Below are 18203 nucleotides of genomic sequence, written 5' to 3'. Positions count from 1 at the left end.
ATGGAAAACAAGGAATGGTATTAACATGTTAGGTTGGATATCTCAGACCCTCGATGCCAATCCAGTCGAAAATGTTTGGTCTGTTATGAAGTACAAACTTTGAGGAAAGCGTATTTTAAAATTGAAAACACTAGTTCACTGTATTCGAGAAATACGGAGATCTCTTCCTGTCTCATATGCCGAAAAGTTGGTTGAAAGGATGCCCAGACATTGTCAAGCAATAATCGCTAATGGTAGTGATTGGACACATTAATAAGTGAAGTGAGTGCGTATTAGTTTTATAGATGTACCTTCGATCTATGTAACATTTTTTACAAAAAAGATTTATAATATTTGCACTAGGATATCGCATCCACGCTCTTGTGATACAGACTGTGACTGTAATACAAGAGTATTACTCCAATTCATAGTTAGGAAAGTTGAGGTAAGACAGTATTTTGGATAAAATGTTCAATGTTTGTTTTTGTTCCTATTTATATGGGAACCTTCTTTTTCCCGCTAATTTTGCATATAAGTCGATAATACAGTTTAACATATTAAATCAGATATTAAATGGTGCAAAAAACGACTCACAAATCATTTTTTAATCTTATACAAAAAATAACTCTAAAATTATTAATTTGTACGTACATATTTTTGTTACTCAAACATGTAAAGTTAGTAGAGGAAAATATTATTTTTTGTATAAGAAATAAAAAGGTTATACTTATTTTCGCTTAGTATTTTACTCAATTACCCCATATATTCCCACATACACTTGTCAAACCATGATGAACGAACGAACCTTCTTTTATATTCCGCCTAGTGAGCGAACTTTTGCAAAGGCGAACAAATAGGTTTGGCGGTATTTGTTTCTATATGTAGATTTTCACAAATAAATTTTTTCATTTGTTTTGCTTCGCCTTTGTTCGCTATCAATATAAGCAAATACGTTCTGTACCATTTATTTCTACGTATACGTTAAATCTAATTAATTGAACGAATTTTATTGTTTGCATTCGTTCGTCTTCGTTTGCTGTATGTATACGCGACTTAAAGAATTGTTCCACTCCATGGCTATTGGATTATTTAAAATATAGTTGATGTTTCTGACACATTCTCTATTGTTTCATTCCATTGGCTGTTTCAAAGAATAGCATTCATTTTTCTACTTAAACGACTGATTGTATTATTATTGTAGATGGGTAGAAAAATGTTCTGTGGATAGCTATATGAACATGGAAAGTAGATATTATACGGTTCCGTATGGTCCCACTTACAATAATCATAGGTTTGCTTCAAATTAGTGACGAACTCCTTAACTTTTAATTATACAATGTGAGTCATTTAACTCTACCACCTGATTTTAGTTGTAAACTATTTATCAACAAAGAAAAAATGTTTCAAACAAAAATTATTTGATTTCAAGGATAATGTACTTACCTACCATGTAAGAAATGTACAATAATTGTTTTTTTTTTTATATTAGACATTAAATACTGAGTAAAAAACTATTAAATTATATGAGGTTCGAAATATTCTTTAATGAAAAATTATAGAACTTTCTTGTGCGAAAAATCCTTGCACAAATCTTTATTAGTAGTTACAACGAGTTTTAACAATATAATATCAACACCAACTTACGCACAACAAGCACGTCAGCAACTGCAAGAGTTATTTCCAGGCTTCAATTATAAAGCGTGGAGGATTCTTATAGTCGGTTCAGTCTCCAGGCTTGACACCACTTAATTATTTTCTTTGAGAGCATCTAAAAAATGAAATTTATAGCAAACTACCTACGATACTTGAAAACATCAAGGATCACATCGTCAAAGTACGTAATTTTAAAAATGTTTGCACACACATCAACCGTATTGGCTGACTGCCGGCGCACTTATATTGATCCTAATGAATAGCATTTTGGGTATTACTTAAATTAAAATTCAATTAAACAGTATCTAGTAATTATTGATTGTTGACCTTTTATACTTTAATAGGCCATATGTTACACGTTAGGATTAAAAAATTCGAAAAGACCTTTATATTTTCGTAAGAAAATGAAATAACAAAAAAATAATTACTACATTGCAAACTTCACTTGATACCAAACAATTTTTATTTAAACAATTTTTGACATAACGTAATAATTTACAATAAGTTCAGGTGGCAGGGTTAGATGGCTTACTCTGTGTACATATACACGTTCGAATTGAAAAAAAAGACACACCCTGACTTATTGAATGTAAGAAAGGATGGATTATACAACTAGAAACAATAGGACCATTTTTATATGTCAGCTTTTCACCTCTGCACATTTAATATTTGAACGATCTCAGAAGAAGGAATCAAATTGATCGAGAATCAACAAAAGTCTTCCTACAATTAAATATTACTCTGCTGTAGTCGACAATGGCAGCATAAAACTTCCTCGGGACATCTGAAGTAGTACGAAGTGCGAACATCTTGTTCCACTGAATTATTGAATTATAACGAAGGAAATTTAAAATTTTGAAAGAAGAAAAGAATGTATAGTTGTTGATCCTGCAACTGTTGGTAACCAAACGAATCAGAATTTTCCCTGTTCGCAGAGTTCTCAGTTAAATAGCAGAAAAGCTACAGCACGAGAGCAGAGGTTGCACGTGGCCACGTATAGCAGCACGCGAAACGCGGCTCCACAATTCACAGAGTAAAAGCGACCGCGTGTGATATATTATACGGTGCCGCTAAGTGGAAGCCAGGCTCCCTCCGTGAGAGACGGAGGCGTCGAAGGAAACGAGTGGAAGAGGGGTTGAGAGGGCAAGGGGAGGGTTACTCGGACGAGCAGCTGTATTAAGTGCAACTATAGATTACAACCGAGGAAAAAGTGGAGGCCCCGGGTGCTAAAACGCTTTAGAAAAAAGATTACCCTATGCACTCCATACGTCATTCGTGCACAGGCTGTTCCGAGTGCACGCGCGTCAGCGTTGTATTTTTCCGGTGCTCCCAGCGCGACACCACTTTTCCACTGGTCAACAGCCAAAGGTTGGGGAAAGGGAGGGGAGGCGCCAGCGCCTTCGATCGACACTGAATCACCTGACGCACGATGGTCCAAATCAAACGATTTAGTGAAATTTTATTAAAACATCGTATCGCAATTTATCGTACTAGTTCTTGCATGTTCATCAATCTCGCAAATGAAAATGTTAATAGACTTTCATAAAGAAGTTCATTGAAACGAACACATGAAGTTGGACATTATAAAAATAGCATTTCTTATTCAAAGAAACTGCTTCTGTTTTTCAAAATGACAATTTCAAATAAATTTGAAGAAATTTCTTAAAATTCTTTATAACTGTTAAGGAATATCTTTTAAGTTCCAGGTTCCAAGGAATCCAGCATCTTAACAAACTGAAACATTTTTAACATATCTTTCTCTATATAATCGTGTAACAATCATTTCCCCGTTTAAGCTCGTCAGTGTTTAAAGTCATTTAATATGTACATTTGCATTCATCATCGAAACACCACGATGAAATAAGAAATGCTTCTAACGAATCACTTAGATGGCAAATATTTTGTTTATGTTATTACGCATAATACTATACTGGTATTATATGCCATCTTCTATGTAAAAGTTATTGATAGACAGTGAAAAATAATAAAACGCATCGAACAACTTTCTAAGGAGGCACAATAGGAAAGGAATATGTACAAAAAAATTTTTAAGGACGGCAATAAATGTATCCATGTAATAAAAAAATTAACAAATAGATCCCTAAGTTCGAAATCTAAGAATTAAATAACGGAAACGAAAAGATGAATATCATTGTAGGAATGGCTGAAAAGTTTTAGGAATTCCTATCTTGGAGTCCACATATTACACGAATTGTAGATAAGTAGTAGGGAATGACGAATAAAAGAGTTTATGAGTGAACAGTTACAACTATTACAAATTTATTTGTTATTATTTATAGTCTTAAAATAAATAATTGTTATTTAGTATTGGATTTCCCATGAAAAACTTCCGAATTGCGTAGTATCGTGTCGTACGTGTGAGTGCGTGCATATGTATATTGCACGACAGAACTGCGTACTAATTGGGAGTTGATGAAAAAATGCCAAACGACGAACATTCCTTTCTTTTCCTTGCGTATTTTCTTTGCATAGGTTGTGTATTTTTGTTTCTTTCCTGTTTATACCATTTATACTACTAATAATTACAACAGTTATTGTTGTTTCCTTGTAATTTGACACTTATATACTATACATTGGTCTAATTTTCATAAAGATGTCTCCTACGACTACAAATTGTACACGAATTGTACGAAGCTAATACAAATTATGTGTTGAAAATGTAACCACTTTATTCCTAAAGACTGAAAAGATGATAATTGACTCTGTATGGCGTTACCATATCTTAACAATGCAACTATTTAATGTTTATTTGTTCCCAGACTTTAACAATCTCTATTCCAAATTAACGCGAGAATGCTCATTTTCAAACTTAACCATACAATAATGAGTGGTTTTTAAACAAGATAAATTAATATTTGGAATTAATATAAATTACTGATAATGATCTTATTAAATAGAAAAATAACTCTACTTTCAAGAGCAGATTTTATTCTTGGTCTGGGTTAGGATGTTTAAATTCAACTGACAAAAACACAAAATACAGATAGTTTGGATTTTTGAATTCTTACATTGTATAAGAAATAGTTGCATTCATAGATTATCTGCGTTTCGTGTGAAACTATGTCCTGGAAATAACGTTTTAAGGAGTATTTCCATTTAGGATTGGAAATAGATCCTCTAAAGGTAAATAGTATTAAAGTGATTGCTATGTAAAGATGATTTCCAACGTATTTAGTAATAATTTTAACAGTCGATTTGCGATTTGTTATATACGTAGTACTGTAGTTACTAAAATAAGACTTTTGTTTGTGGTCCTAACTATAAGTTAGTCAACTAAGTTAAGAAATAGTTTTATGTAACTTATGAATACAAAAAGCATCATTCAATGCTTGAAATTTTGATTACGTCTTATCTCCATGTGATTACTTTACCCACCTATGGAGGGAAGCAGATTCTACTAAAGATATGTTATTGCTATTTTGCACTAAACCAAGACACAAACTGTTCAAAATTATCCAAAGATGTAGAAAACTCCAATTTCACATGTTTTTGTAGTTACTGCCGTTCTCTATAGTTGGGTAGTACAGTTAGAAATTTGAAAACTTACGCAGCCTGGCGACTATTCCAAAGCAGTGTCAATTTCGAGAACGAAATAAATTTCTCGTTACTTACCTATAATTTCATTAAACTATATACATTATGTACATTTTCGAATCACGCAGACATTCGTTCCAGAATTGAAATACTTGTTGATTATTCCCAGCTATCTAATACATAATTGCAATCGCTTCGCAGAATGGTTGTAAAGAAAAAGCAAGAGTAAGTGTCAACGGTGGTGTAGATCGCAATAGCAATAATGGCGGATAGTAGAGGACTCCGTGACCAAGATTTGCATTTTAAATAAACTTTCCATAGTCGCTAGGGACACGCCTACAAGCGCTTTCGATCGTGTGCCGCGTCCACCTCTCCGTCCTGTTCCGTCTTATCTAGTCGTTGAGCTCGGTTTCATCCCGTTTAATGGTAAAACAAGACGACTTCCGTGGACTTTCCTAGCCTGCCCGACCTTTCTTCTCGAATGACAGTATCCACCGTCCGGAAAACAAAGTGCATTTTAATAACGTTGCTCTTATTACTGTAAACGGACATGTATCGATTACTTTATTGTAAACAATTTAGGCAGGAAGTCTGAAAATGTAGTGGGTTTTGTAAATTAAGAAAATAATAAGTTACTTACATGATAGATAAAGCTAAACAGGGGAAAATACATGACATAGCCATTGCATCAATACATTATTATGATTGGAATTGTCATAAACCATATTAGGGAAGAAGTAATCCGCTACTCTATACACTTTCTGATAAAATTGTTATAGTCTCAATAACAGATGCAATGAATAAATGAAGCGGGATATTCAGGTGATTCCATTATACAGGGTAATATGAAAATAGGAGATACTATTTTGATATTCTATTTTTTCTAACGATGAAAAACAGTCATACGATAATAATCGGATTTCTGAGCGTTACTAAATCATCAGTAACTCGAGATTATCATAATAACAATTACACCAATTTACACATTGATAGAGACGGAGAACAATGCTACTGATAATCTGAAAGTATGTATACTTGGAAGGGAAGAGCTGTCTAAACCTATACTCGCATCGGTATTTATGTTATGTTAGCACCTTCAACTTTCAATTAAAATTGAAAACCGAAATTGAAAGTTTTTCCTCTCCCTCAAGAAAAAGCTAACTCTTTAATAATATTTTTCATTTCTCAATGCCAGCAATAGTTATTAGACTATTTTAGTCCAATAATAAATCCAATTATCCAATAATAAAAGTAAGTTGACATGTAATAAACATTAAGATATTAGTTATTTGTATATTGTGAGATCTAGGGAAGAAAAAAGAAACGTTTTGGTTATATACTCAATACTATATTGTAGATAATATAATTGTCAGTCAGTAGAACGAATACAAGTTTATAATCCCTGACTAAAACGTAAAACTTTGGAAGTACAAGTATTTATACGAATATTATTTCTAAAAGTCATTCACTTCATAACATTAATGAATAACCGATGCACAAGCGGTTCGTGTTTCTGTTTCCATAGCTTCCCTTGTTATAAGAGCAATTGATATTACTCTATATTTTATGTAATTCGATGGAAAAATTCTAATAACGTCAAATTCGGTGATCGAGGTGGTCATTTAATTTGAAATATAGCTTCCAAAATCCTATTTCTATTAGTAACATATGCCACATATTAGACACTGAAAATATTCTTGCTGATTTTAAGAACGGAACTCAAATATTCTGAACTTTTTTAAACATAATTGTGTTTGAAATAGTCATCATCTACTTACTTGGGTCATGTCACGTCAAATCGACCGCTTTTCTCCCTCGATGTCTGGGATTTTATTCAAAATAAGGTATGTTGATGTTCATGTAATATTATGCGGGGTTTAAACCATCATTTTGCTGGTTTCGAATTTGTTTAAAAAATACAAGGCTCTGAAGTTTACCATTTTTGTCCATTTTCGTGAAAATTGTTTGTACTTAAGAATTTTAATCTCAGAATCTATTTACCGTACTTAGGTGCATCAATTTTTTTTTAAATTAGGAATGGTTGGCGTTTTTGATTAAATTTTTTCTGAATAAAAATTATTTTCACAGCGTTGAAAATTATAAACAACTTCTTGTTTTTCAAACATGGTCTTGAGCTCGCATTTTTAAAAATTCTAAAAAGTACTATCGTATTCCTTAAAATGTTTTCTGCAAAATAAGCCCATCCATAGGATGGTGCAAGGCATATTAAAGTCACAGCAGCTTGTTAAAGGCAGCGATGCGCGCTCCACTGTGACGGTCGGCTGATTATACTGCTATACTACATATATTACTTCATGCGAGCCCAAAAAGAAAATCTACAATATACATAGCTATCTGAACAGTTTCTCTTACATTCGCAAAAGAATTTTACTATCCTACTTTTGGTTAATGATACCTTATTTTGTAATAATCACATGTTACAACCTATCTTACTTCATTATGTTTTTTTCTTTCCCTTTTATCAGCAAAATGGGCTCATTCCTTACGAGAGTGATATTTTATTTGTACTTTTTGTTAAAATTTAAAAAACTTTCATCCAATGTCAAGCTTCCACTAAATTACATTAATTGACAATAATATTTTTCAAAAGAAAATTCATACAATTACTTATTTTCTATTGTTTCCATTTTCTATTCTCATGTTGAAGCTTTTTTGAAATTCTGTTCTGTCTTCAAATTTATTAATTTTACTATATAAATAATTTTAAAATGTTACATGTAATTACTACAAAGATAAAAAAACTTGTTTTAATATTAAAATACAGGAATTGCAATAAAATCAACTGCTTGTCGTTGCGCTTTTTATCTTTTGAATTCTGGTTCACGTTACCCGACTTGAATTTCTAAAACCATGTTTTCCATAGAATTTTGTAAGAATGGTATAGCTTCAAAAAAGTTGAATTTTCACGTTAAAAATCATACAATTTTTACATTTTTAATATGCGTTATCATCAAAATAAGAAAAGTGATCCACATTCTTACCTTTTCCCTTATGACTTTAAAGAATAGTAAGCAGTATGTTTCAATAACTTTATTGAATAAATACTTTAATAAATTGCAACTGTTGAAAATGTCGCCTGTAATATTATAAACTACAGTAGAACCTCGAAGTACGGACACAATCCGTTCCGATTTGACTTTTAAGTTGTTCGACTTTCGAGTGAATTTTCCCATTCAAGATAATGCAAATTGAATTAATCCGTTCTAGACCCCTAAAACTGAGAGAATAGGAAACATTTTAAGTGTGTATTTCAAAAAATCATATTGATAAATAATTAACGATACAACAAGTTCAATAATTAAATGTTTTTATTTATAATAATACATACATAAGAAATACTGTATAATAATTAATCTGCTAATAATTTTAGTCGGGAATCCACTAGTGGAGGGTTGTGGCTCATTAATATTTTATTATCATTATTAATATTTCCACCACTTAAAGAGACGTGTAATTCTTTGGTTGATTTTCGAGTTTTTGTTCGAGTTTCAAAGCAAGATTTTCATCGAATTTTTTATTTAAGTTTCAAATTGTTTGAACATCGAAGAATTTGAACTTTGAGGTTCCACTGTAACTATTGTTAGACGAATTAATGACGTATGAACTGAAAGTAATGTGTGCGATCTTTTAGCTTCTTCAAACGTCTAAACAATGTTATTTTTTAATTGATTATGATTTTAATTATTTTGGACACAAACTACTTCTTTCACATAACTCCACATATAATCTATCTAATGGAGTAAGATTTGCTGATGTCGGAATCGGGGGCAATCACGCAATCAGCATTTCTCCATCTTTTTGCTGCGTGACCCAATGTATTTATTTGTAATGGTACCGTGAGCCAAATATAAAGGTGTGGCTCCATTTTGTTGCTTCTTGTTACTGTATGTTCCAAAAGGTTTCCAACCAACTATAACTTAATTAATCTGTAACTACTGACATCTAATTTTCGGACACTAGTTGGGACACGGAGTCTGTCAGGTTTTAATTGAAATATACTGCTATTAAACGTTTATAAAACTAATACAATATACAGAAGTGACGTATAATGTTTACTGTAGATTTTGATTAAACATTATTTCATAGTAACAAAGAATTTGTGACGAAAGCAAGAATTAGAAATATATTACGCGGGCTCTTTGAGACTCCGTGTCTAGTAGTAAGTAGTATGTAATATACTGGCACCCTCGCTTTACCTTTTAAACCACGAGATTGGAAAGAAATATAAAATGTGTTTTAGAAACATTCTAAAAAATAAAAGTAGTAACTAAACTGCGGATGTTTATGTCAATTCTTATCTTCATAAATTCAATTGGGAAAGTGCAATTTAATTACAGATTTGTTTTACCCTTCAAATACAACAAAGTGTATTTAACTTGCGGTATTATGTAGAATTTCGTAGATTACATGGATTTTGTATGTTTTTGCATACTAAAATTTGTCATAAATGCATAAAGATCCGCAGTCTGGTAATAAGGGTGAATTTATATGGAGGGAATATAGTACAGACTTTTATTATAGTATTTATTGTTCATAGTTGTATACTGCACTACGTTAGTATGGATATTACGATAAACTGAAAAAAAGAATAGAATCACAATTATATTATGAATCACATGCTGCGAATTATAGATATCTCAAGGACACCGCGCAAAATGCAAAAATAACAATTAAACACGAAAAAGCCTTTGCTTGGTCATTATCGAAAGAGATGCAAGATAGTAAAACTTTGCTACTGTTCTTCCCATTAATCTGGCTTAAATTCTGAAACTGATTTTCCAGATCCGAGAAAGTATTTCATACAAACAATCGCCACGAGTGCCAGCCTCGAGACATGCAAGTACAATAGGATGTCAACTAACAATGGTCGTACCTCTGTTCCGCCTTGACTTTACGAACAAAATAAAAGTAATAGTCCTGCGGTTAATAAAGACCATGAAATTCACAGCGTGGAATGAAGAAACGCGAAATAACTTAAACGGACTACTTTAACCTTCGCTGAAACGGTTACAGACTAGGCTAGTCCTTTAATAAACGGACCAAAGAATTCAGCTTCCCACCGTCAGAATTCCTGTATTCCTCCAGCAACTGTGAAAGAAGACATTTGATTGGTACATCAACAGATACACAGATATCTTGTACGTATCCTGGCCATCAAATTAGGACCACGCGCAATAACCTTTCTTTTCAAAAATACCAAATTGTCTGTCCAAATTACTATCGAATACGTAATTAACCATGTACAGATAACCAACCACTAAAACGTTTGACCCTCACTGGTTATCAATTACCCTAAAGTGTAACTCCAGGTGTTATGTATACATGTAGTATCGTGCAAAAATATCAGGTCATATCTTTTTCTTAATAATTATTAAATACTAAATTATGATAATACATAAGGCTAACATATTCTAAGAATGGTGGAATAAGAGAAATACTTATTAATATCAAATAACATTAGTTTTTAACAAGAATTTATATGACGTCGTCGCTTAACTTTCGCCTGGCGGATACTGGGTCCATTCAGACCCAACATGCGCTTTACACGTTACTAAAGCTAAAACCATCTGCCACACCGCGTCGTTCGAAATTAAATATGACTATTGTTTGGAGATACCGTGCATTCCTGGTCGATCTCAAGGCAGTCGCGCTAACGGAGACATACTAATACGAACAAAGTTTTGGAGCTTCGCAATTTGTGTCTCTCTATTCTAATCTTGGATGACTGTCTACTTCTCCTACTACCGATTCCGCGACCTTTCCTTTCCAACTCCTACGGTTCTGGCCGTACAGTGGCTTGTGCGTTCGAGCCGTGCTGCGGACAGTTGCAAAATCGGACAACTATACTTAATAGTTTGTTGCCATACTTGTTCAAACCAGCGTCGATGATTATAAAAGTGGTGTCAGTCATTTAGGTTTACTTTTGAAATATTTAGACTTTTTAATTTGGGTGTATTAACTCTTTACCAGTCCCGCAAATTTGACGAAATCGGTCCAAAAAATGTCTACCCGTTTTTGTTTTCACAAATAAGTATGAATTAAATTTATTTGCCAAATTAATGAATCATTATACAAATCAATGTGCGAGCGTAGGGCTCGCCCGTGATTGTCACGGATTGGACCTGCAAAGGTGAAAATGCAGAATGCTGCCGAATAACATGTATCAGCGGGCAGGTGACTCCTTGTGACAAAATAAAAAAACAATAAAGAATTTTGAAGAAAGAAGTTTGAAAATTCACTCCATATGTAAACAAGTATGGTTAAGATAGGATTTAGCAAATGGCGATGTACAATGTCCATCGTGTTTATAAATAATATTTGCGCAATATTTACAGTTACTGGATTCTAGAAAGAATAAAAAGTGGATTTTACTTATTATTAATTATAAAATTGTTGAAATGAATTGCGTTACTCTCGTATGCAAAGCTATGCCCGTTTAATTACAGATGTATGAATTCTAGACAACATGTTGTCAGTTTCCAAATTTTCAAATGTGTGGTGAATACGTTGCATCGATAGGTGTAGAATCGAAGGCGGGATACAGCGATTCCAGTAAAATAGGAGGGTATCGGTGCTTTACACTTTTAACAATTAGGGTTGCGATGGCCAACTGGGGATCCAGGTACGATCAACATAGTTTTTCCTGATTTCAGCCAATTTGAGGAACCCAGAGATAGCAAAAGAGATAAACAAGTCTTAATTCTATAAGATTCATTATTCAACAATTTATGATTATCAGTACAGCATTAATAATTAATTAAATATTACAAATAGTAAAAAAAGTTACCCCCCTCCCCCCCAAAGATAGACATTTTAGTGAAGTAGATGTTAAATGGTGAATGTAAGCAACATTCATATAATGAGATACTACGTATTTAATTGACAATTCTGCACTGATGATAACGCCCCTTTCGTAACTCATGGGGCTACAAATTAGAAGGAATCAGGAAAGAATACATAGGTTCATATCTGGGTCCCCGGTTTGGGACCGCAACGTCGACTATTAGAAGTGTGAAGAACCGATACCCTGCTGTCTTATTGGAATCGCTATATCCCGCCGTCGACTACACGTCATCATCCTGGTAGATGAATGAAAATTAAGCATGTTGCCCCGCGAATCATATCTAATCCGTAATTGCGTGCGTACAGAGTGAATTTTTAAACTTAATTATCTTGAAAACTAAACCGAAAATGACAAATTTTAGTTTTTTTCATAAGGAATCACCCTTCGCCCGCTTGTACATGTTATTCGGTTGTACCTTGCATAATGAAGGTAGTTGAACATCACGATACAATTTGGATTTTCCCATTTTTGGCGAAAGGTCTGAAACATGACTAAAACCACTATGGAAATGAATATAAAACTGCCGCGGTTAATTATAAAACAGTAGAATTTTTACATAGAGAACAAACTAAACTTATTTTTTTTTCATCGAACCATTACCTAATTTATTTAAAAATAATTGACGTTTCTATAACTGTACATTATTTCAACAACGGTATTCTGCGTTCGACTAAACGGTTCATGATAGTACTAGAGTTTTGAATTGAACTGAATTAGAGTTTTGAGTATCTCCAAATAAGGTTTTTTACTTTTGAACTGTACATAGCTAATGAGAAACTTTCTGAAAAAGTAAGATAAGTAACACACGTATTAAATACACAACGTACTGGTGGCTATTCTTTCAGAGGGAAGTAAAATCTATTTGGATCAAATTGATTTACAGTACCAGACTAGCAAGTACTTATGAGTATCTCATATGAAACAGCACCAAATGTATTTTACTTTGACATATGAATGAAATTGAATTGTAATAAATATCCACCGTTATATTGCTGCTGTTGAAATGTAGTATTTTCGAACCAGAATGCATTAATATCTAACACTACTTATGCATTAAAAACTTCTTGTGCAAGTTAGCAATTAAACTACGTTACGGAGGAATATCATGGTCCGATACATCTGCACTATGGACATGTCGATTTTTTTAATCACTTTGATGATCAGTCTTAAAGGAGATTTCAAGTAAATTATAGTGAAACTACAAGAGAATATAACAAATTATACAAAATTTTTAACAAAACTGAATTTCAGGACAGTTTTATATTGGTAATCTTATAGGAGTTTAGAACGTATCTTGACATAACTCGGAAATTATCAGTGGTCTTAATTCGATGGCTAGGAGGCGTAGCATAACATAAATTGGTTTATACATTTTTTATATGGTTATACATTTTTTTTGAGATACCAAGTTCTTAGCAGCTATCCATCAGCTAGCGATCAAATAAATGTCCTTTCGAAATTTAATGGACAGTGATTCAAACTGTTTTAAATTCATTTTATTATATTTATTTGTTGGCTAGTTGTTCGACAGCTGTTAAACAAAAGCTGAAATTAGTTTTTGCAATTAATAACAAAATCTACTTTCATTATAGTTGGAAAGTTATTGAAGGAATTTGTAAAAAGTACATATATAGAGAGTTAGAAGAAATTTCAAAATATATACGATATGAACATATTTTTATGCTACATTAGCAATGACATAATGCTATTCTGTTGTTACTAATTCTTGAGTTGTTACTACTTCTGATCACAATTATTGAATATTAGTTATCTACTTTTAACGTATATATTTATCAAAATATTTAACGAACTTGTATAAATTATTCGTGCTTGAAATGAAACAAATTATACATATATTATATATATATATCTTGGTGTGTATGGGTGTGTTTTACTTTATAAAAGTATTATATACATATATAATATTGTATAAGCTATCGTTTTGCCATAAACTATACAATAGTCTTCTTAAAGTTCCATCATTCTTTTGTAACAGAATGAGATGTTTGTTAATTTAGGACTTAGGTTATTTTACTACGAAATATGCAGTGTTAGTATTGGATGAAAAAAGTTAATAAAAGTGATTACAATAAATCTGTATAAATTAGGTACTCATAAAATGAATCTTGATTTACCTGATAAGACATTTCACAGGAGAGAATAGCTATCGCCTCAGGATTTCGATGTGTAGCCGCCAAAAGGGTTGGAAAAATGTAAGTTGTTAACATTGGAGACCCATAAAACGGAAACGGCAACGTACACAGTTGTTGGAGAACGCTTGGGCCAGCTCCAGCCGATTGAAGTATCAACTGAAACATGTTACAAACATGTTTCTTTAATACTGATAATAATGTCACATGGTGATAGTGGCCAATAATTACATTTCAAATATGTGATATATATATGTGTAAAAAATATCATAGAATGGATCTGAAGAACTAATTGCAATTCACCTTGAGAACAAAAGAGTTCCTAAGAGTAAACATTTCATTGATACAGTCAGGAGGTAGATTTTCCTGCTGATATTTTTAACCAATGTGTACATGTATACAGGGTGACCCATTTATGTCGAATGGCTCGAATATTATTGAAACTGTTGGTGGTATTAAGAAATGTTTCAAACAAAAGTTAAATAGTTTCAACAATAACTTTTTCCTATGTGAAGATGTAGAGAACATATGCAGATAAAACTTATTTCTTTTTTTAATAGAATCGAATAATTTTTAATGCATTAATCGATGCAATTCGTAATTCCTTACATAATAATACAAGTCAATAACGACGAAAAATCATTAGTTTAGTCAGGTGAGTTGTTACAGTGCAGTTTAAACTCTTGCTTCTTACTCTTGAAGCAATAATTTTAAGGTGAAGCAGCAACTTTGTTTTAACAATGCTTGTCCTTGTAACAACTAGCCTCGGGTTCCCCTAGTCTGTGAATGCGTTCATGAATACGATGACGAGTATAATTTTTCTTCGACTTGCGATAATTTACCGACAACGAATGGAAAATGAGCGAGTGACTTCAAGCATTAAAATAATTTTTAATTTGCATTTATAATAAATAATATTTACATAGAAACATAAAGCTATTATTGTATTTTTATATCTATATTTGTAAATGGAAGATGAGTGAAACTGAATGAATGGGGCAGGGTATTTCGTTTACTTAACGCGGACGAGGTAGATAAATGTGAGAGCGAGAGAAATACATGTAGGTATTCCGTTTTCTACAAAGACGGTGCCGAAAAAATGTATGGTTTGTAGCTGTCGGGCGTCTCTCACCCTGTCCCAGTCTGTCCCAATGACCGCGTCGAAGAATAAAATGCGCAGCGAGTAGTATACGGGCCATTCCACACCAACTCGATCACTTTTGTACCTCGGTGACAGAGATTTTCATGATATTGAAATATACATATTGTAGTCTATGTACAATTGGTGACGAGGGGCTAATGTCATCATTTTTATAATTTTAAAATTATTTAAAAAATGCAAGCCCCCGAAGTTTACACTTTTTATCGATTTTTGCGATAATGGAGCACGCGTCAAATATAACAGTGTAACTTGCATTGTTAACATTTGCCGACATACTCTAATCACGCTTTTTAAGCATACGTAAATTAAAGAATCAAAATCGAAAAGAGAAAGACCAGAGGCTACGGATATATTTTTTTCAAATTTTTTGACACTTGAACCGAGGTTTAAATTTGCAAAACAAAAATATTTTTACTTTTTTGAATTGAAAAAATCTTTTTCGAAAACGAAAGAAATTTATTCAGATTTGTAGATCCTTGAACAACAACAGAAAAAAAGCTGAATTTTGTATTTTTAATAGTTTCGAAGATATAAATTCCAATGTGAAGGCAGTTGTTCTAAAAATTGGCAAAAACTGTAATCTTTAGGGCCTGTATTTCGTAAATAATTTCGAAGTTATCAAACTGATGACTATTCGAGACTGACAGGTCGCTATTTGCTGATACAGTTTTCGATACAGAAATAGTATTGTTTATAGACACGTAGCAGTTTAGTAAAAGCAAGATAGAGACACTCTATGATTCTGAGTTGGGAATTCGTTAGCATATTTACCTCTCCACTACACATACTATTATATGAGCCACGTGTATGTGAGCTCGGCGCTTCTAACAGCTGTGGACAGTCGAGGAAGGAGGCAGATGTGACCCTTACTCTCTCGCTCTTGAAACGTTGAGATTTAACTATTCAAGTTGTTCGTAAACGACAACAAGCCACGCACGATCTTTTCCACTGCCTACATATTTTCACTCTTCAATTTGTTAAAAGGGGCCAGAAGCGGATTTAGTCTTCAACAGATTCGAGACGTCCCAAACTTTTGGATCCACGTTAAAGTAAATCAATTGTGTAGAATAAACATTTTTTTACTTTTGTGGAAAATTAAATACACATAAAATTAAGAATATTTGAATCAAGTATTTGAACAGACATCTGTTTCACATTTGTTGCGATAATAATGTAGCTATACAATTCACACTTTAGGTGTTAAAAGCTAACAATAACTCAGTAAACTTTTATCTAATTTGTTTGAAAGTTTCGGCAGTTGTTTCTAATACTATTCTATTCAGTTGCGCGTACAAAATTTACGTCAAATAATATATGCATATTTTTCGGAATCCTGTCTTACAACAGGACCTTGTTGTAAGAAGCTTGTCCTCAAATAAAAAATGTATTTCAATTTCTCTCTAAAATAAGTATATATCACGCGTATGTACAGATACATGTGTATGTAAATTTTACAGCGAATCAAAATAACATGTCTAACGTTGCCGTTAGCCGCGGTGTTCAACGTATACAACGACACACAAAACACGAGAAAACAAATAAAGTAAATCACATACATATCGAAACATTGCATTCTGCATGTTCTGACGGTACATATAGACAGTAGAAATTTCTCGATAAAATACAAAAAGAAAAGTAAAAGAAAGTTTACATATATGTATATTGTTAAATATATATTCGTCCTCATATGAGAATTTTTTGATATTTAATATTACTAAATATCAGCAGAATCTTATGAATCATGACTAGACTGCACGTCATTGAATTTTGTTCTTTCGAATGAACCTTTTCCCAGCTCAAAATATTTTCATATAAGGACGAAAAGTTGGCTCCCGTAAACCCGTATTTTTCCCTAATTTTGTCGGTAATATCACCTCCCTGCCATATCTGATCATCTGATCCTTAATTGCACATTAACTACAATATAATTCAATATTATCAAAATACTTGACATCGAGGTACAGAAGTGATCGAGTTGACGTGAAATGGCCCATACCGTTTACGACATAAGCACAGCGTATACCCCAGAGCTGTATACTTATGTGGGAATAAAACTATATTTTAGAGCCGCAGAAGAATTCTATAGTGTTTCTTCGTTTTATGATTCGTCGATGTCTCGTCGAAAAAAAAAAAAAAAAAAAATTGACAACACGAATACCCATTTTCTCTACCCATTCTTCTAGATAAACACTTATGAGTTCAATATATCGACCAAATTTTAAATTGGGGACGAAGAAAAACAACCTTACACTATAATGGAACCTACACCGTGTTTCATGGTCTACGAGATGAATTTTTATACAGAGAATTTTTAAACTTTATCCAAACTCGATGTTTCTTTACCTTGTCTAACCATTCAAGTTTACTTTCACCAAACACACAACTTTCTTCTAGAATAAAATAGGCATGTGTTCTTCTTCTGTGAAATTTAAATATTTTTGTTTATTCAAATCATTGATAACTCCCATAACTACGGAAAATAATTGTGTTTTCAATAGCAATAGAGACTTTCATACCAGCAAATCCCAAATAAGGAATTGTACGACGACTCAATTTGGCTGCATGTACTATTGTTGTATCACTTTTTTGTAATAATTCTGAAAGAATCGACAGCTCAAACAAGACATCGTACATCAGGTCTAAATATAGAACAAAATGTTTTAGCGAGGTTTGATTCTATAATTCGTTGAACATATATTGTTCAAATTTGTTTCGACTGCTGTTTTTACTGGTTTTTTTTCCAAAATGATGGCACAAAGATACAAAATTTTTCAAAATTACTAATACGGACAGTTTGATATTGTAAATGTTGTTTGATCTGCTAACTCGATTAAATAGA

At 32.6% G+C, this 18203-nt stretch overlaps 1 protein-coding gene across 1 annotated transcript in view; it reads right to left on the bottom strand.

The window, feature by feature from the left end:
- Positions 1-7898: 7898 nt before the first annotated feature.
- The window catches only part of Ssp3 (short spindle 3), a 113299-nt gene continuing 102994 nt past the window's right edge, over positions 7899-18203 (bottom strand). Inside the window, exons 13-14 of the mRNA XM_076391727.1 lie at positions 14188-14361; positions 7899-10296 (exon numbers count right to left, since the gene is read on the bottom strand). Coding sequence (XP_076247842.1) covers positions 10228-10296; positions 14188-14361 — 243 coding nt within the window. The 3' untranslated portion in view covers positions 7899-10227. The remainder of the gene's footprint in view (positions 10297-14187; positions 14362-18203) is intronic.

This window comes from Calliopsis andreniformis, unplaced genomic scaffold (genome assembly GCF_051401765.1).
Source record: "Calliopsis andreniformis isolate RMS-2024a unplaced genomic scaffold, iyCalAndr_principal scaffold0048, whole genome shotgun sequence".
NCBI lineage: Eukaryota > Metazoa > Arthropoda > Insecta > Hymenoptera > Andrenidae > Calliopsis > Calliopsis andreniformis.
Note: the sequence above shows the minus strand (reverse complement) of the source record. Positions and strands in the feature narration are given on the sequence as shown.